General features: G+C 36.3%; 1 protein-coding gene across 2 annotated transcripts in view; it reads left to right on the top strand.

The window, feature by feature from the left end:
• The window catches only part of COL21A1 (collagen type XXI alpha 1 chain), a 186,122-nt gene that overhangs the window by 147,782 nt on the left and 17,739 nt on the right, over positions 1–20,601 (top strand). For both annotated transcript variants that reach the window (XM_027126885.1, XM_027126886.1), the window contains 2 exons: positions 17,405–17,449; positions 19,619–19,672. In XM_027126885.1, the coding sequence (XP_026982686.1) occupies positions 17,405–17,449; positions 19,619–19,672 (99 nt within the window). The remainder of the gene's footprint in view (positions 1–17,404; positions 17,450–19,618; positions 19,673–20,601) is intronic.

Below are 20,601 nucleotides of genomic sequence, written 5' to 3' on the forward strand. Positions count from 1 at the left end.
TAGTCCTCTTTCTTTGTGACATCTTTGTTTTTAGTATCAGGGTGATGGTGGCCTCATCGAATGAGTTTGGGAGTGTTCCTTCCTCTGCTATATTTTGGAAGAGTTTGAGAAGGATAGGTGTTAGCTCTTCTCTAAATGTTTGATAGAATTCACCTGTGAAACCATCTGGTCCTGGGCTTTTGTTTGTTGGAAGATTTTTAATCACAGTTTCAATTTCAGTGCTTCTGATTGGACTGTTCATATTTTCTATTTCTTCCTGATTCAGTCTCGGCAGGTTGTGCATTTCTAAGAATTTGTCCATTTCTTCCAGGTTGTCCATTTTATTGGCATACAGTTGCTTGTAGTAATCTCTCATGATCATTTGTATTTCTGCAGTGTCAGTTGTTACTTCTCCTTTTTCATTTCTAATTCTATTGATTTGAGTCTTCTCCCTTTTTCTCTTGATGAGTCTGGCTAATGGTATATCAATTTTGTTTATCTTCTCAAAGAACCAGCTTTTAGTTTTATTCATCTTCACTATTGTTTCCTTCATTTCTTTTTCATTTATTTCTGATCTGATCTTTATGATTTCTTTCCTTCTGCTGACTTTGGGGGTTTTTTTTTGTTCTTCTTTCTCTAATTGCTTTAGGTGTAAGGTTAGGTTGTTTATTTGAGATGTTTCTTGTTTCTTAAGGTAGGATTGTATTACTATAAACCTCTTAGAACTGCTTTTGGTGCATCCCATAGGTTTGGGGTTGTCCTGTTTTCATTGTCATTTGTTTGTAGGTTTTTTTTTTTTTTTAAAGAAGATGTTGGGGGTAGGAGTTTGTTAATTAATTAATTTATTTTTGCTGTGTTGGGTCTTCGTTTCTATGCGAGGACTTTCTCAAGTTGTTGCAAGCGGGGGCCACTCTTCATCCCGGTGTGTGGGCCTCTCACTATCGCGGCTTCTCTTGTTGCGGAGCACAGGCTCCAGACGTGCAGGCTCAGTAGTTGTGGCTCACGGTCCCAGCCGCTCCGCAGCATGTGGGATCTTCCCGTACTGGGGCTCGAACCCATGTCCCCTGCATCGGCAGGCGGACTCTCAACCACTGCACCACCATGGAAGCCCCGGAAAAGATACTTGATACGATTTCAGTTTTCTTAAATTTACCAAGGCTTGATTTGTGGCCCAAGATATGATCTATCCTGGAGAATGTTCCATGAGCACTTGAGAAGAATGTTTATTCTGTTGTTTTTAGATGGAATGTCCTATAAATATCAATTAAGTCCATCTTGTTTAATATATCATTTAAAGGTTGTGTTTCCTTATTTATTTTCATTTTGGATGATCTGTCCATTGGTGAATGTGGGGTGTTAAAGTCCCCTACTATGATCGTGTTACTGTTGACTTCCCCTTTTATGGCTGTTAGTATTTGCCTTATATATTGAGGTGCTCCTATGTTGGGTGCATAAATATTTACAATTGTTATATCTTCTTCTTGTATTGATCCCTTGATCATTTTGTAGTGTCCTTCTTTGTCTCTTGTAATAGTCTTTTAAAGTCTATTTTGTCTGATATAAGAATTGCTACTCCAGCTTTCTTTTGATTTCCATTAGCATGGAATATCTTTTTCCATCCCCTCACTTTCAGTCTGTATGTGTCCCTAGGTCTGAAGTGGGTCTTTTGTAGACAGCATATATATGGTTCTTGTTTTTGTATCCATTCAGCCAGTCAATGTCTTTTGGTTGGAGCATTTAATCCATTTACATTTAAGGTAATCAGTGATATGTATGTTCCTATTACCATTTTCTCAATTGTTTTGGGTTTGTTATTGTAGGTCTTTTCCTTCTCTTGTGTTTCCTGCCTAGAGAAGTTCTTTTAGCATTTGTTGTAAAGCTGGTTTGGTGGTGCTGAATTCTCTTAGCTTTTGCTTGTCTATAAAGATTTTTATTTCTCCATGTAATCTGAATGAGATCCTTGCTGGGTAGAGTAATCTTGGTTGTAGGTTTTTCTCCTTTGTCACTTTAACTATGTCCTGCCACTCCCTTCTGGCTTGCAGAGTTTCTGCTGGAATATCAGCTCTTAACCTTATGGGAATTTCCTTGTGTGTTATTTGTTGTTTTTTCCTTGCTGCTTTTAATATATTTTCTTTCTATTTAAGTTTTGATAGGTTGATTAGTATGTGTCTTGGCATGTTTCTCCTTGGATTTATCCTCTGTGGGACTCTCTGTGCTTCCTGGATTTGATTAACTATTTCCTTCCCATATTAGGGAAATTTTCAACTATAATCTCTTCAAATATTTTCTCAGTCCCTTTCTTTTTCTCTTCTTCTTCTGGGACCCATATAATTAGAATGTTGGTGCATTTAATGTTGTCCCAGAGGTCTCTGAGACTGTCCTCAATTCTTTTCATTTTTTTTTTCTGCTGTGCAGTAGTTATTTCCACTATATTATCTTCCACGTCACTTATTCATTCTTCTGCCTCAGTTATTCTGCTATTGATCCCTTCTAGAGAATTTTAAATTTCATTTACTGTGTTATTCCTCACCGTTTGTTTTCTCTTTAGTTCTTCTATGTCCTTGTTAAATGTTTCTTGTATTTTCTCTATTCTATTTCCAAGATTTTGTATTATCTTTACTATCATTATTCTGAATTCTTTTTCAGGTAGACTGCCTATTTCCTCTTCATTTGTTAGGTCTGGTGGGTTTTGCCCTTGCACCTTCATCTGCTGTGTGTTTCTCTGTCTTCTCATTTTGCTTAACTTTCTGTGTTTGGGGTTTCCTTTTCTCAGGCTGCTGGCTCATAGTTCCCGTTGTTTTTGGTGTCTGTTCCCAGTGGCTAAGGTTGGTTCAGTGGGTTGTGTAAGCTTCCTGGTGGAGGGGGCTAGTGCCTGTGTTCTGGTGGATGAGACTGGATCTTGTCTTTCTGGTGGGCAGGTCCATGTCTGGTGGTGTGTTTTGGGGTGTCTCTGGCTTTGTTATGATTTTAGGCAGCCTCTCTGCTAATGGATGGGGTTGTTTTCCTATCTTGCTAGTTGTTTGGCATAGGATGTCTAGCACTGTAGCTTGCTGGTCCTTGAGTGAAGCTGGGTCTTGGTGTTGAGATGGAGATCTCTGGGAGATTTTCGCCGTTTGATATTACGTGGAGCTGGGAGGTCTCTTGTGGACCAGTGTACGAACTTGGCTCTCCCACCTCAGAGGCATAGCCCTGATGCCTGGCTGGAGCACCAAGAGCCTTTCATCCACACGGCTCAAAATAAAAGGGAGAAAAAAAAGAAAGAAAGAAGATAAAATAAAATAAAAAAAGTAAAATAACATAAAATAAAGTTATTAAAATAAAAATAATTATTAAAAAATTTTTTTAAGTAATTAAAAAAACAAACACAGAGAGAACCCTAGGACAAATGGTAAAAGCAAAGCTATAAAGACAAAATCACACACAGAAGCATACACATTCACACTCAGAAAAAGAGAAAAGTGGGGAAAAATATATATATATATATATATATATATATATCTTTGCTCCCAAAGTCCACCTCCTCAATTTGGGATGATTCATTGTCTATTCAGGTATTCCACAGATGCAGGGTACATCAAGTTGATTGTGGAGAGTTAATCCTCTGCTCCTGAGGCTGCTAGGAGAGATTTCCCTCTCTCTCCTTTGCTCGCACAGCTCCTGGGGTTCAGCTTTGGATTTGGACCCGCCTCTGCGTGTAGGTCGCCTGAGGGCGTCTGTTCTTCTCTCAGACAGAACTGGGTTAAAGGAGCAGCTGATTCGGTGGCTCCGCCTCACTCAGGCCGGGGGGATGGAGGGGTACAGATGCGGGGAAAGCCTGCATCGGTAGAGGCCAGCGTGACGTTGCCCCCGCCTGAGGCACACCACACGTTCTCCCGGGGAAGTTGGCCCTGGATCACGGGACCCTGGCAGTGGCAGGCTGCACAGACTCCCGGGAGGGGAGGTGTGGATAATGAACTGTGCTTGCACATAGGCTTCTTGGTGGCTGCAGCAGCAGCCTTAGCGTCCCATGCCCATCTCTGGGATCCACGCTGATAGCCGCGGCTCGCACCCGTTTCTGGAGCTCCTTTAAGCGGCACTCTGAATCCCCTCTCCTCACCCACCAGGTAACAAAGAGGCAAGAAAAAGTCTCTTGCCTCTTCGGCAGGTCCAGACTTTTTCCTGGACTCCCTCCCGGCTAGCCGTGGTGCACTAACCCCTTCAGGCTGTGTTCACGTTTGCTTCCAGTCCTCTCCCAGCGCTCCGACCGAAGCCCGAGCCTCAGCTCCCAGCCCCGCCTGCCCCGGCGGGTAAGCAGACAAGACTCTCGGCCTGGTGAGTGCCGGTCGACACCGATCCTCTGTGCAGGAATCCCCCCGCTTTGCCCTCTGCACCCCTGTTGCTGTGCTCTCCTTCGCGGCTCTGAAGCTTCCCCCCTCCACCACCCGCAGTCTCCTCCCACGAAGGGGCTTCCTAGTGTATGGAAACCTTTACTCCTTCACGGCTCCCTCCCACTGGTGCAGGTCCCGTCCCTATCCTTTAGTCTCTTTATTTTTTCTTTTGCCCTACCCGGTACGTGGGGAGTTTCTTGCCTTTTGGGAGGTCTGAGGTCTTCTGCTAGCATTCAGTGGGTGTTCTATAGGAGCAGTTCCATGTGTAGATGTAGTTCTGATGTATTTGTGGAGAGTAAGGTGATCTCTGCGTCTTACTCTTCCGCCATCTTGAAACTCCTGCTCGGCAACTGCATTGTTAATGGTTTCCCTATGTGGGTCTGATGTAAAGTTTAATAACTAGTGAAATTTAGGCTATGTTACAGAATGATCAAAAAAGAGGAATATGAAGGTAGTAGAAAGACAAAAGTCACCTACTCGAGTAGGTTAATTAATGTCACTAAATTTAATTTTAGTGACATTGGTAAAGGAAAATGGAATCATGATATCTTATTATCCTTTTAGGCCATATGTGCTTTAATATCTTTCTGTGGCTAAATAAACTTCAATATTGCCATAAATGAGACTAAGAAATTATATTTCCAAATAGATTCAGTTCTCTTGGTATGTTTAAAGTACCTTATTCATTTTTGACAAACTCACAATTCTGTGTTGTACAACAAAGATGCATCTATATGCAATTGAACAAGACTAAATTTGTTTATATGAGGATAGATAAAGATAGGAATTTGGTCATTTAAATTTGTTTTATTATATCTTCAATTTTACATGAGTTTTTAGGCTATCAATTTTCCTGGAAATTTACTTTAAATATTATGTAGTATTTAAAGATATAACAATCTTTAGATCTGAGGTATTAACATTTTTATTTGGGTAAAGTTAACCACTCTTACTGTAGGGAAATAGGTACATTCTCCCTGGTAAGGCTAATCTTGTCAAATGCCAAATTCCTAGCCTTTTTTTTTTTTTTTTTATGAAAGAAGTTGCTTCTTAAACACAGTGTTGTCCTTTCCTAAGAAATATTGATGCCTTTGTCTAACAGTGTATCCTTAGCAATGTGTGAAAAATTGTCCGTGGAAATAACCTCCCGAGGCATGAAAACTAAGCAAATGTGTTATTAGTCTCTGAGGTCACAAGTGTGAGTCATGTTAAGACGCTTCCAGCATTGATCTTCCAGCTTGCAGTATACTTCTTGCTCGTTGTTTTAGATTTTTTGTTATTTTTCTTTTAAGCAAATGATAGCTACAACCATGAAAAGACTTGAAAGACTGATGTTTAACAATAGTTTCTTGGATGACTTAAGTGTGAGGAAAAAAAATCTGAGAATTTTTTGAAAGATAAAAATTTTACAGGTTAACTATTATTTATTGTACATTTTAATTATATTTTATTCTATAGTTATATTTATTCTTTTTATTTATTATACATTCTTATTTATTTAACTGCTCTTAAATGGGCAAAAAATAAAGAAGTTGTGTGGTAAGTTTGAAAATCTGCCTTCACTTACCCAAATCCTATTCCCATCACCAAAGATAATAATGAATGTTACTCATTCAAAGAGGTTCTTTCTAAACTTTTTCTTTGCATATGCAATGAAAGAAGATTAGAAGTAAAGTTGAAAATATTTTTAAAAAATACATAAATAAAGCACACATTTTTTAAATAAAAATTGTGTCCACTGAAACTTTAACTTCACAATATTATGGGCATTCTACCCTATCTGGTTATAAAAGAAAATATAAAATCAATCTCATGTCATTTTGTTTAAGCATGGATGCATTTCATTCAACTTCTATTGATGTCACGTATGTTTTCCTTGCCTGAGGCCACAGTCAGCCCCCAAATTTTTCTTCTTTTAGGATTAGGGTTAGGGTTTTATTGCATAAAAAAGGTTATGCAATATTTTGGGGAAGGAAGTATTCCTGTAAGTCGAATTTATGACTTCAAAATATAGCTTATGCTTTATTCCTGATTTTAAGCAGGAATATCTAGTGTTTCATCAAGTATGATGTTTACAATTGGTTTCTGATTGATTCAGATTCAGGTTTACAAAGTTCTGTTATATTAGTAAGAGTTTTCACTAAATAATGCATGATAAATTTTACAAAATGCATTTTTAGTATCTTTTGAGAAGATTGTGTATTGTTCTTCCTCTAAATTATTAATATAGTAACTTGCATGAACATAACATTGATTGGATATACTTCGTGATGTTCAACACTCATTGCATCCTGAAACAAGCCCTATTTAATCATGCTTTACTTTTGTTCATGTGCTGCTATATTTGATTTACTAACATTATAGTAACTCCATTTGCACTTGTATTAACAAATTAGTTTAGCTTGTAGATTTCTTTTTTAGGTATTATTCTTGACTGGTTTTGTTATTAGGGTTATGATGGTCTCATAATTTGGATTTCGATGAGCTCCATCTTTTTTAATGCCCTGGATAAGTTTAAATAACATGGAAACTATCTGGTCCTAGGATATCAGATAATATTTCTGTGGTAGGGAAAATAATGACTCCCCCTCCCCCAAAAAAATATCCATATCATAATCCCTGGAACCCTGGAGCATGTGAATATGTTACCCTATATGGTAAATGAACATTGCAGATATAATTAAGGTTAATGACCTTGAGAGGAGGATATTATCTTGGATTATCTATGGGCCCAAACTATTCATGACTAATTAAACGTGGAAGAAGCTGAATGAGGAATGGGTCAAAAACATTCAACTTGAGAAGGACCTGACCGGCCATTGCTGGTGTTGAAGATGGAGGAAGGGGCCATGAACCAAAGAATGTGGATGCCTCCAGAAGCTGGGAATGGCGCTCTGCTTGCAGCCTTCAAGAAAACGGAGACTTTGGTCCCTTCAACTGCAAGGAATTAAATTCTGCCAGTAACCTGAATGGACAGGAAATAGATTCTTCCCTAGAGACTTCAGAAAGCTGTGCAGCCTTGCCAACTCCTTGAATTTAGCTCCGTGCTGGACTTGTGACCTACAGAACTGTAAGAAAATAAATGTGTGTTGTTGTAATTTTCATGGGTTAATAGAAAAGTAATATGAGTTCCTTAAATTTTTTTCCTTAAGTGAATCTATCATCTCATTATTTTTCAATAGGAAAAATGGAGATATGTATTACATAAACATAAAAAGATTCACAATGGGCTGAGTTACACAATGAAAAATACAGTGATTTAGATGTAACAGTATAGATAGACATAATATTTCAAAAATATGAGGTTATAGAAGTTAGCAAATTAGGTACAATTTTCAAATAATTGGTTATTTACTTTTTACCATATAAATTAACTAAGGTTAAAAATTCATCTGTTTGTTTTCTTCATCAAATTAGCTTCACCTTTGATTTGGTGTTTTAAAATATTTTTGTTTGGTGACTTCTATCATATGTGAAATTGCAAAAAACTTAAAACAATTTGCAGATTTCTCTGAAAAATGGCGTACAACTTCTACTTAGTTACTGAGTCAGCTAGAAAGGTCTTTGAAACATCCATTTTCAGTTTTCTCCTTAAGGAGAAATTCACCATGATTTGTTTTGAGTTATACAGTAACATTCCATGGACCCAAAAGTATACTCTGCACTTTTCAGGTTTTCGGAGGGTCAAAGTTAACTTTAGAACAACTCTGGTATGATTTTGGAGTTTTTTTTCAAGTGGAATTGTTTTTCAGTTTTACATACATCTACATGCATATGTTCCTTTAACTCACTAAAGTACTTTACGTGCTTGATCTCAGTTGACCGATGTAAAGGGGTAAATTACTTTCCCAGATTTGGGGGTTCAGGGCAGTTATGTGACTTTCCCACTATATGGCAGTGCAGATTCTGTCCCTGGCACTCTCAGTCCTCTTCCCCACATCCTCTGGGTTTTCAGGTATGTTATTTTAATTTGCTAAACATTTTTCTTTTTTTTCTTGTCTTGAAAAATGATATTTTTACAACAGCAAAATTGGTTAGAATATCTTCTTGGCTTTAATAAAAAATAGGAGATTGGGATTAACATATACACACTACTATATATAAAATAGATAACTAACAAGGACCTACTGTATAGCACAGGGAACTCTACTCAATATACTGTAATAACCTGTATGGGAAAAGAATCTGAAAAAGAATATATATATATATATATATATATATATATATATACACACACACACATATATACACACACACACATATATATATACACACACACACACACGTGTATCTTCACTTTGCTGTACACCTGAAATTAACACAACATTGTAAATCAACTACATTCCAATAAAAATTTAAAAAGAAAAAAAAATGTAGAGATGACTTTAAGTGCAAAAGAGAAATGCAAGTAACATGAAGCAACTTTGCATGACTACCAGGTAGTCTTCCTTCCTATGATAGCCCTGGTCTCATTCCGTAACTTACTATGTCAAACTGGTGGTACTTCTGTTGTCTATAAACACAAGTAGGTCAAAAATATTTACCAAGGCATTTTCTATTAAAGTTATTTATCTTCGGGTAATTTGGGCCCAGTCCCATCTGAGTCCTTGTCTGTAGGCTGGGGAGAATAAATTCACCCATTATTACTTAGGTTATTTTTTTCCCCTTAAAGATGAAAGGGAGTAGTAAAACTGTATTAAAGTATTAAAGGGATAGTAAAACTGGTAATTTTCTTATTAAGGATTTATTGCAAGTACTTGTATATTGGTTTCTTTTTGGTCTGGCAGCTATGATTTTGAATTACTTCTCTTTAGAGTTATCTTACCACAAAATAATCTTTTGTACATCATTCATGATGATCTGTCAGTTAGTGTGGAATTTTAAAAAATTGGAAAACATTGTGGACTTACATGTTTGAAGCTTTTAGCCATATTTCTTCCTGAAAAAATAGTAATGAAATATACTTATGATGTTTAAAAAGCAAAAGTTATTATAGTATTTTTTCCCTTTTAAAAAATGAAGTATAGTTGACATGGAATATTACATTAATTTCAGGTGTACAATATCAATATACTATATTACTATTAGACATTTATGTACATTATGAGTTGATAACCACAATAAGTCTAATAACCATTCATCACCATACCAAGTTATTACAACATTATTGACTACATTCCCTGTGCTGTACAATATATCCCCACATCCCAGTGGTTTATTTATTTTATAACTCAAAGTTTGGGACCCTTAATCCCCTTCACCTACTTTGCTCAGCACCCCACCTCTCCCCTCTGCTGACCACCACTTTGTTTTTTGTATCTATGAGAATTTTTATGTTTTGTTTAGTTTGTTCATTTGTTTTGTTTTAAGATTCCTTGTATAAGTGAAATCACATGATATTTGTCTTTCTCTGTCTGACTTATTTCACTTTAGCATAATACTCTCCAGGTCCATCCATGTTGTTGCAAATGGCAAGATTCCATTCTTTGCTTGTAGCTGAGTAATATTCCATTGTGTACACATACCACAACTTCTTTATCCATTCATCTATTTATGGGCACTTAGGTTGCTTCCACATCTTGGCTGTTGTAAATAATGCTGCTGTGAACAAAGGGATGCATATATCTTTCCAAATTAGTGTTTTTGTTTTCTTTGGATAAATACCCAGAAATGGAAGTGCTGGATCATATGGTAATCTATTTTTAATTTTTTGAGGAACCTCAATACTCTTCTCCATGGTGAGTGCACCAATTTACATTCCTACCAACAGTGCACAAGGGTTCCCTTTTCTCCACATCCTTACCAACAGTTATTTTTTGTCTTTTTTGTAATAGCCATTCTGACAGGTGTGAAGTGATATCTCATTATGATTTTGATTTGCATTTCCCTGATGTTTAGCGATGTTGAGCATCTTTTTATGTGTCTGTTGGTCTTTCTTGGAAAAATGTCTATTCAGGTCCTCTTCCAATTTTTTAAATGCATTATTTACTTCTTTTGGTGTTGAGTTGTATGAGTCCTTTGCATATTTTGGATATTAACCCCTTATCACATATATAATTTGCAAATATCTTCTCCCATTCAGTAGGTGACATTGTCAATTTGTTGATGGTTTCCTTCTGTGCAAAAGCTTTTTAGTTTGATATAGTCTCATTTGTTTATTTTTGCTTTTGTTGCCCTTACTTGAGGAGACAGGTCCAAACAAATATTGCCAGGACCAGTGTCAAAGAGCTTACTGCCTTTGTTTCCTTCTAGGAGTTTTATGGTTTCAGGTCTTACATTTAAGTCTTTAATCCATTTCCAATTCGTGGTGTAAGAAAGTGGTCCACTTTGATTATTTTTCATGTAGCTGTACAGTTTTCCCAATATCAGTTATTGAAGAGGCTTTCTTTTCCCCACTATATTCTTGACTCCTTAGTTGTAAATTAATTGACCATGTAAGTGTGGGTTTCTTTCTGGGCTCTTTTGTGCCAGTACCACACTGTTATGATTACCATAGCTTTCCAGTACAGTTTGAAATCAGGGAGCATGATACCTCCAGCTTTGTTCTTCTTTCTTAAGATTGCTTCAGCTATTCGGGGTCTTTTGTGATTCCATGTAAATTTTGTTTGTCATATATGGCCTTTCTTACGTTAAGATATGTTCCCTCTATAACCACTTTTTAGAGATAGGAACATTTGTTCATTTACATCTTTTTGTGTGTGTGTGGTACGCGGGCCTCTCACTGTTGTGGCCTCTCTGGTTGCGGAGCACAGGCTCTGGAGGCGCAGGCTCAGAGGCCATGGCTCACGGGCCCAGCCGCTGCATGGCATGTGGGATCTTCCCGGACCGGGGCACGAACCTATGTCCCCTGCATCAGCAGGCGGACTGTCAAACACTGCGCCACCAGGGAAGCCCCTTTGTTCATTTACATTTAAAGTAATTATTGATAGGTATACTTATTGCCATTTGGTTAATTGTTTTCTGGTTGTTTTTATAGTTCTTCTCTGTTTCTTCCTCTCTTGTCTCTTCCCTTTGGATTTGATGGCTTTCTTTAGTGTTATGTTTGCATTTCTTTTTATTTTCTGTGTATCTCTTACAGGTTTTTGGTTTGTATTTACCATGAAGTTCATATATAACAACGTATGTATATAGCAGTCTATTTTAAGTTGATGGTTGCTCAAGTTGGAGCACATTCAAAAAGCACTACATTTTTACTCCCCCAACCATGTTTTATGTTTTTGATGTCATATTTTACATCTTTTTATTTTGTGTATCACTTAACTATTTTAGATATTGTGATTTCACTGCTTTTGTCTTTAAAATTCATATTAGCTTTATAGTCGTTTGATCTACTACCTTTACTATGTTTGCCTTTAACAGTGAGATTGTTTTTCTTTCATAATTTTCCTGTTTCTAGTGATGACCTTTTTTTTTCTATTTAAAGAAGTCCCTTTAGCATTTCTTGTAAGGTTGATTTAGTGGTGATGAACTCTGTTAGCTTTCACTTATCTGGAAACTCTTTATCTCGCCTTCATTTCTGAATGATAACCTGGCAGGGTAGAGTATTCTTGGTAGTAAGATTTTTTCCTTTCAGTACTTTGAATATATTGTGCCAGTCCTTTCTGACCTGTAAAGTTTCTGTTGTAAAAGCTGATAGTATTATGGAGATCCCCTTGTGTGTAACTATTTGCTTTTCTCTTGCTGCTTTTAAGATGCTCTGTTTAATTTTTGATATCTTAATTATAATGTGTCTTTGGATTCATCTTATTTGTGACTCTCTGTGCTTCCTGGACTTGGTGTCTTTCCTTTGACAGATTAGGGAAATTTTCAGCCATTATTTTTTTGAATATATTCTCTATCCATTTCTCTCTCTCTTCTCCTTCTGGAACCCCTATAATGCAAATGCTAGTATGCTTGATGTTGTCCCAGAGATCCCTTAAACTATCCTCATTTGTGTGTGTGTGTGTGTGTGTGTGTGTGTGTGTGTGTGTTTTGCTGTTCCTATTGGGTGATTTCCACTGCCTAGTCTTCCAGATCACTGATTCTTCTGCATCCTCTAATATGCTGTTGATTCCCTCTAGTATATTTTTCACTTCAGTTATTGTATTATTCTGTTCTGATTGGTTCTTTTTTATTTTTTCTGTCTCTTTATTGAAGGTGAAACTGAGTTCAACCATTCTTCTCCAGAGTTCAATGAGCAGCTTTAAGACTGTTACTTTGAACACTTTATCTGGTAAATTGCTTATCTCCATTTCATTTAGTTCTTTTTCTGAGGTTATGTCTTCTTCTTTCACATGGAAGGTATTCCTTCATCTCTTCATTTTGCCTAAATCTCGATGTCTGTTTCTATGTATTAGGTATAACAGCTACATCTCCTGATCTTGAAAGAGTGGTCTTATGTACAAGATGTCCCATGGGACCCAGCAGTGCAGTCCCCTCTGTTCACCAGAGCCAGGTGCTCCTGGAGTATCCCCTGTGTGGGTCACATGTGCCCTCTTGTTGTGATTGGGCTGTGATTGCTGCAGGCACCCTGGTGTGCATGGCTGGCCCCCTGGAGTAGGAGCTGCTTTGGAGGAGAGCTGGGGCAGTCTGCTGGGTATGATGGGGTGGGAGCTGCTTTAAAGGAGCTAGCCTGGGCAGGTCCTCTGGGGAATGCTGGGCTGGGACGCATGGTGTTAGCTAGGTTGATGGCGAATGACAGAAGTGGTGCCCACTCGGGCCAGCTAGGTAGAAGGAGAGTAAAAAAGAATGATGCCTGTCAGTGCTTCTGTCCCCAGAGGAAGTTCGACCAGATCCCTGTCCTTCCAGCACCTGCCATAAAATTAGTCAGTGAATCTCCTTCTCCTATGACCCAGATACTTTTTAAGCTGCTGTGTCTGTGCTGGGATTTGGAGTGAGTGTAACCCCACTGGTTTTCCAAGCCAGACATTATGGGGTTCATCTTCCCAGCGCAGGGCCTCAGGATGGGAAGCCTGACATGGGACTCACACCCCTCACTCGCCAGGGGCACCTCTCCAGCTGTGATACCCCTCCTGCTTGTGGGTCTTCACAATGCAGATGTGGGTTCTAACTAGACTGCTTCTCTGCCTCTCGATGTGTGGACTTTTCTTTTTGTTCTTAGTTGTAGAAGGTCTGTCCAGCTAGTCTTCAGGTTGTTCTCAGAGATGGTTGTTCCATATGTAGTTGTGGTTTTATTGTGTCCATGAGAGGAGGTGAGCTCAGGATCTTTCTAATTTTGCATCTTGATCCTGGAACCCCACAGTAGTATTTTTCTATAATCAAAGTCAGCCAAACATGAAGAGGCAAGGATAATGAATGAGGGGCAATGAAAAACTGTTGGTGCCTCCCAGTGGGAAGCCTTAGATTGCCAAAGTCATCTTGAATACAGTGTAAACTTTGGGGAATGAGGTAGACAAAGGCAAGGTGGAAAGACATGTTAAAAAAAAAAAAAAAGATATCCTCAAAATGGAGGAGGACAAATTTTGAGACATGGAAAAGAATTGACTTCATCTATTTTGTAACTTTCAAAGGTCAGGGAGGAGCTGTGAAAAGTCATGAAAATTTGTTCATTTTAGTCCCAGCACTGAGCTAAGTGCTTGTGAGAGCTAATTCATATAATGTAACAACCCTGGAGCTAAGTTCTATTATTTTTTCCCCACGTATAAGATGGGGACACTGAGATTCCAATTTAAATAACTGGCCTGGAGTCAATCAGCACGAGATAATTGGCTAGCTGACTCCAGCATCTAAACTTTTAACTGCCTCTTCTATGCTCTTTATTAATAATGAGTGTAATCTTTGTAGCTAATAAGAATGATACTTTCAACATATGTGTTTTGTATTCATTGCATCTTTAATAATGAACAAATCACTTCTTGATATAATAGAAGAAAACATAATATGCTTCTAATATTTTGACAACTGTATGATATTAAATATCTCTACAAGTGTGTAGAAAGGTTGAAATTTTTGATTTAAAAATATCATTAGTTGATTAGATTTGTTTTAAGCACATTGAAATTATTGCATTACTTAACAGCAGATTTGATCCACGATGCTCTAATTTCAGGAGTAAAGTATTCCATTGCATGTGGAAAAGTATAGAGTGATATCCTGTCTTTTCTAAGTAATGCATCATAGACACATTTCCTTCATTATAAAGTGGTCTCTAGGAAATAGGGGCCAAACCCTTTATTCTAAATTATGCATGTCTGTTTTTAATGACTTTTTTGTTATACAACAATGGTTTAATGGTTACAGAGAAGCTTCTAGAACAGTTTTTCATGCCGCATTCTTTCACCACAACATTACACAGGATTTTCCATTTGACTTTCTGCTCTTCCTGAAATCCAAACTGAAATCACAGAAATGGAGGAAATATGCCCCTTTATTCTCACCAGATGAAATTCTTGCTTCTGTCTTTACTTACACATGTTCACAGTTGCCTGAACTCAAAACCACACAGGCCGAAAATGAAATATAAAATAGTTTGCTTGGAAAAACATTTACCCTATGAAGTAACTGTTGCTAAATACTTTTGGATCAACAAACTGGTAACTTTCAAATGGTTTTGAATAATATTTCTACTAATGTAAAATTGGCAAAGTTTAGTCAATTTCAATGAATGTATTGGGAACCCAGGAAAATATTTTCTAGGAGAATTTTATTAACTAATATAGCTCTGAGTGATTTCAGTTCTTCTGGTGAACCTCTCTCTCAACAGTTTTTTATTCTATGCATGCTCATGGCATTATATTAATTTTGCCAAGAATTGCTTTTATAATCAGTTTTACATTTTGTTTTTTAATATTATATAGTTTTATATATTTTTTGCTTGGTATTTATAAAATATTTAGTAGTTCTTGGTATAGTTGGACCTAGAAGACATTATGACTTTTTTTCATATCTATGACATCTATTCATGTTTTATTAACTTATGAACATAGGCAGTAGGAAAAGGAATCTACTTTTCTCCTAATCTGAGATCCCCCCAAATACTCTCAATATCGGATATGTTGAAATAATGTAAGATTTGTGGCTATGTCCTAATGAAGACCATACTCAGAATTAGAATTATTCAGATAAAAGGTGTTAAATCAAATTCAGGAAGTGACCTGGGTTGGGGGGTGCTCTCAAGATCTCCTGGGAAGTGAGGCCAGGGCACTGCTTGGGCATAATTTTATTTTTCCCCAGAGTGAGAATATAGCCTTGCTGACAGTGGGATTGGCTGCAAAAACAGGAGTAACTAATTCCTACTAATATAGATCGTGTAAGAGCATAGAGACTTGAATAGGGTTGAAACCTTAAGTAACAAAGAGTTCTGTGCAGCATGAAATTCAGCTTCTCAGGTCTGAGAAGTATCGGGGCAATTGCAGGATCACTTTAGAGATTCTTGGAGCCAAGCAACACGGCATTGACACAGCTGCAGAACCATGTATGGCCACCTTGTGTCTGATAAGATTCTACAGACAGATTTTATTTGAATTTTATTTAAATTCAGAACTTAATCATTATGGTGAGTTGGTATGAGTGTGTATTTGAATGGGAGCTGGTTCTGGGTGGTTTCATGCCAAATCATGGTCTATTGAAATGGAAGCCTTTATTTTGAACAATATTGACTTTGATTGTGTTGACAGTATGCATTTTTTGTCTTAGAAAGGATACAATTCGTTTCACTCTGTTCTCTTTATACTCGTAACTCAATTATTTACTCTCGCTTTATGTTTAGAGTGCTGATAGGGTATTCTGTGCTCATGTTTTATAATGTAACTTTAAATTTTTATATCGTTTTATGTTATTCTCTAGTTAGTATGTTTATAAAGCAACCAGAATGCTAGTCCCTTGTTGATGGGCTTTGCTCTCATACAACTTTTCTCTGCAAAGGAGGTAGTGCCATGGAGAACTAATTGAGCCAAATAGGATCAAACTGAATTCCAATTTATCATTTAAGTTTGGATCTTAAAACTAGAACTGTGTGCCATATCTTGCACCGTAACTGTGGCTACCACATGGACCAGTATTGTACTAATAGTCAAGATTTGAAAATCAAAACAATGGCAGACTTTCCCTGTTGTTGAAGATACTTGATGTAGTTGCCCTGATTTACTGAGTACCACTGCTGTTCTTTGAAAGCCCTGAAGATGCAGAGAGCTTTCAAAGAAATACTGATGGTGCCCAATTTCCCTGTCATTTGAATTTCCTTTTCTGCCAAAGTCAATACATATATATATACATAAACAAATGTTATTCATTATTTCAATTGAAGTATCATCAAGAAAGGAGCTAAGAAAAATGAATACGAAATAAAAATTAATTAGTACCATCTCTGTTTGTTTGGGGTGATAAATGATCATTTTGGAAAATGCAGTGAATGACAATAGAACTGCTTTCCCATTATTAAATGTGCTCATGTTATTCTCAAATTCAGACAATTAGCATTAATTTTTTCTGAATCTTGCTAGAGAACTCATACATTTGGGTTCAGCCATGTGAAAGAGTTCTCTATTTCTTTCTGTCTCTCTACAAACTGGTCTGCATATGCTCCACAATTTTATCAGCAAGGGAATCATTAGGAGAAAGATTGCCATATCTTATACAAGGAGTTAGGTTCCTGGGTGTTTCAAGGCTCAATTTGGAGGAAATTATTTAGTTTCATTAGTTTTCAGTTATGGTGGTGAGACTATGAGGGCCTTTGGAACTGTTGTACTGAATCTGAACTCCTATGATTTGACAGTCTTTTTGCATTAATCATTATAAGTAACATAAGAAAGTGTTCAAATGAAATATCCTTCTTATTTTATCACTTATGTTGGTCTGAAAGAAGAGCCAAGATTAATATCTTCATAGCTTCTTTTTTTTTAAGCCGGTATTTAAAACTTTAAATATCAGATGTATAATAATAAATCTCATAAATTTTTCTTTTCCAAAATTTGATTAATATAAGTAGTGGTTTCATGTAGTCAAGAGATATGTTTGATGATTTGCATTATTTACAAGTTAAAACTCCAATTATGGCCTATTCTTCTTTAATGATACAGTCTAAATTTTTTAAATTAAAAATCTACTTTATTTCTTTTTAGGGAATCCCAGGATTTCCTGGAAACCAAGGATTAATGGGACAAAAAGTAAGTGCTAATGAAAGTTGAAAGATTTGGGCCTGGAATCTGATTATGAAAAGGGCAAAGTGGTGATGTCTCTTCACATAGAATACATTTTTTACCACATTCATGGCAACAGTTAATGGTTCAAACATGATATAATTTCAGAAGCTATTATTTTGACCTTACAATTAGTTTTTGTTGTTGTTTTATACAGATATGAATTTGGATTTACATACATGCTTTCTATTTTACTTAGTTACTTTCTATCTTGTGCTCTTAGACCATACTTTTGGGGAAATTGTACTACTTACTAAACTGTATTTTTAGAAATTCTTTTAGTACAAATACTTTGGTTATAAACTTTCAGTGTTTATTCAATTACCAGTATGTTTTTGAGAGAGGATTTTGTAGAGTATACAATTCAAGATTGATGATTATTTCCTCTTAATACACTGAAATTTTTCTACTGTCATCTCCTGGCTTCCATGGTTCACTATGAAAAATCTACTCTTGTTCTAATCATCATTCTTTTGTAAGTGACCTGTCCCTTCTTTGGGGATTCTTTTAAGATATTTTATTTGTTTTTAGTGTTCTTAAAACTCACTGTGATGTATCTAGATATGGAATTCTCTTTATTCATCTGGGTGGGAATTTAGTTTGCTTCTTGGCTCTGTAGAATTATTTCCATTATCTCTGGAAGACATGAGTGGTTAATCTCCATGCTAATTCTCTTCATCGTCTGCTCTTCCCTCTTTCTGGAATTCTAGTTAGACATATTTTATTCCTTTTAATTTTGTCCTCTACATCTCTAAATTGCTTACTTCCATATCCTAGATTCTTAAATTCTGGTTAAATTTTTTGGATATATTTTCCAGTCTATTTATTCTCCCTTTACTGTGTCTAATCTGCTGTTTAAGCCATCAATTGATTTTTTAAAAAAATCTAAACAATCATATTTTTCATTTCTAGAATTTCATGTATTAATAACATCTTTTTATTCTTTTTTTTATGGAAGTATAGTTGATTTACACCATTGTGTTAGTTTCAAGGGACAGCAAAATGATTCATTTATATATATATATATGTGTGTATATATATATATATATATATATATATATATATATATATACATACATACACATCCCTGTGCTATAACATCTTTTTATTCTTGATAGTCTAGTCTCTTGTTCTATCTTCAGTCCTAGTAGTTTTTCATGATTCCATTCTTTCATTTGTAAAGATTTCACATGTAGTTCTAAATTCTCTTTCTAGTCATTCTGACAGCTGCAGTTCATTGTTATTCCTCTTGATTCTCAGTCTTGTGGTTTTCTGCCTCTCCTGTCTTAATTGTTGATGCTGAGCTCATTGCTTCATCCTAGTTAGTGGGCGTCCTGTCAGCCTAACTGGGTCATGGAGAGCCTCCTGCTGGTAACCGCGGGTACCATTTCAGTGCCCTTTGAGGGTCCTGAGCCATTGTAGGTACTAAAGGTTCCTGCCCTCTCCCCATAGCTGGCCCAGTGTTCAGTTTCTTAAAAGCTGAGCATGTCCCCTCAGACACCTTCAGCCCTCTTGTTTCCTGCTGCTCAACTTCTAGTGAGGTTTCTGCACACTTCCAAATCCTCATAATCACAATCATAACCGAGAGTATATTTTATTAAAGTGAGGGATCTTTGAAGACTTCTCCTGCTTCTCAAAGAGGATATTCTTTCCAGGGTTGTTGTTCTGGAATCAGAAAACCCCTTGGAGCATCAGGTCAGCCACAATCCCAAAATCTGAAGTCTAAATGCTATTAAAAACTGTGTCCTAATTTTTCTTAATCTGTACTTACTATCATAGCTCTTAAATTATGGTAAATAAGAAATTTTTTCACTTGATTTTTTTTTCCCTCTGTTGTCTCACCTCACCAACAGTGTGTGAACTGCTAGGTCTTCCTTTGAAAGAATAAGAGTGCCGCTCCTGATTTCCTAATGAAATATTTTCCTTAATAATTCCACAGACCCTAGGCCTACATCTTTAAGATGTTAGATTCCCGATTTTTTACCTTGCATTGCTTCGTCTTACAATATAGGAAGGAAAGGCAGACACATTGTGCTGATTGATATTGAGTTTCCTTTTCATAATGCTTTCGTAGGAAATTTCTAAAGATGAATTGATACTCTACAATTTTAAACTTGATCTGTATTTGATTTTTAGGGAGAAATTGGGCCTCCAGGACCACTAGGAAAAAAAGGAGCTCCAGGGATACCTGTATGTTAATGTCATTATTATTACTGGGGTGTTTGAAATATTGTCATTATGTACCAGAGGTTCTTATTCTGAAATTCACAACACTGGTGGGAGGATTCAGCAATGAGAATTTTGGTATCCACAAATTCCATGCATTTGTATGAAAAAGATTATGTTCATTTTTCTAGAGGAGTCTAGATTTCTTCAGATTCTCAAAAAGTTGGCTACCCAAGTAAGGATTAAGAATGCTTACTGTAGATAAACCAGAAAACAAATATTCTAGCTAAAAAAAATACTGAGTACCATGAGAAGATCTAAAACTCAATAAATATTCTTTGTTATTTTTTAGAAAATTTACAAATTTATTACAGTAATGAGGGAGAATATATTCAGAACAGGTAGTATAGGAAGATCCTAAATTAGTGAACAAGTAATTTTGGAAGTTTGGGGAGTAAAGGGACATATGAGTATGATATTAGAAATTATGATAATCCTATGGTGTATAGGACTCCATAAAAAATTTCTAAAAGTAAATTGTTAGAAGCAATGTGTATTTTAATCTATGAATCAAATTGCCTGTAATAGCTTTTTTTTAAGTAAAAAAAATGGACAGTTTATGATCTTTCATTTAATTATGTAAGTTAAAAAAGCAGATATTTTAGCCAGTGAAAAGATTTGATAAGATCTTGGTGAAAGATTTGAATGGAATATTCTTCCTCTACCTCCATCATCAAGACCAAATTATTTTTTCATTGAAATATTAAATGAAACTTGATTATTTACCAGTATTTAAGTTAGCCTCCAGAAAGTGAAGGCATTAACTAGAACTTCATTGAACTTCAAGAATATCTATATTTAATATTTCTAATATTTCAAACACTATGTTATGACTAGTATATTTTACATTTTATAGTTGTAATAAATCCTGAATTGATAGCAAACCATAGTAG

The sequence above is a fragment of the Aethalodelphis obliquidens genome, unplaced genomic scaffold (assembly GCF_003676395.1).
Source record: "Aethalodelphis obliquidens isolate GAN/ISIS:26980383/991018 unplaced genomic scaffold, ASM367639v1 scaffold31, whole genome shotgun sequence".
NCBI lineage: Eukaryota > Metazoa > Chordata > Mammalia > Artiodactyla > Delphinidae > Aethalodelphis > Aethalodelphis obliquidens.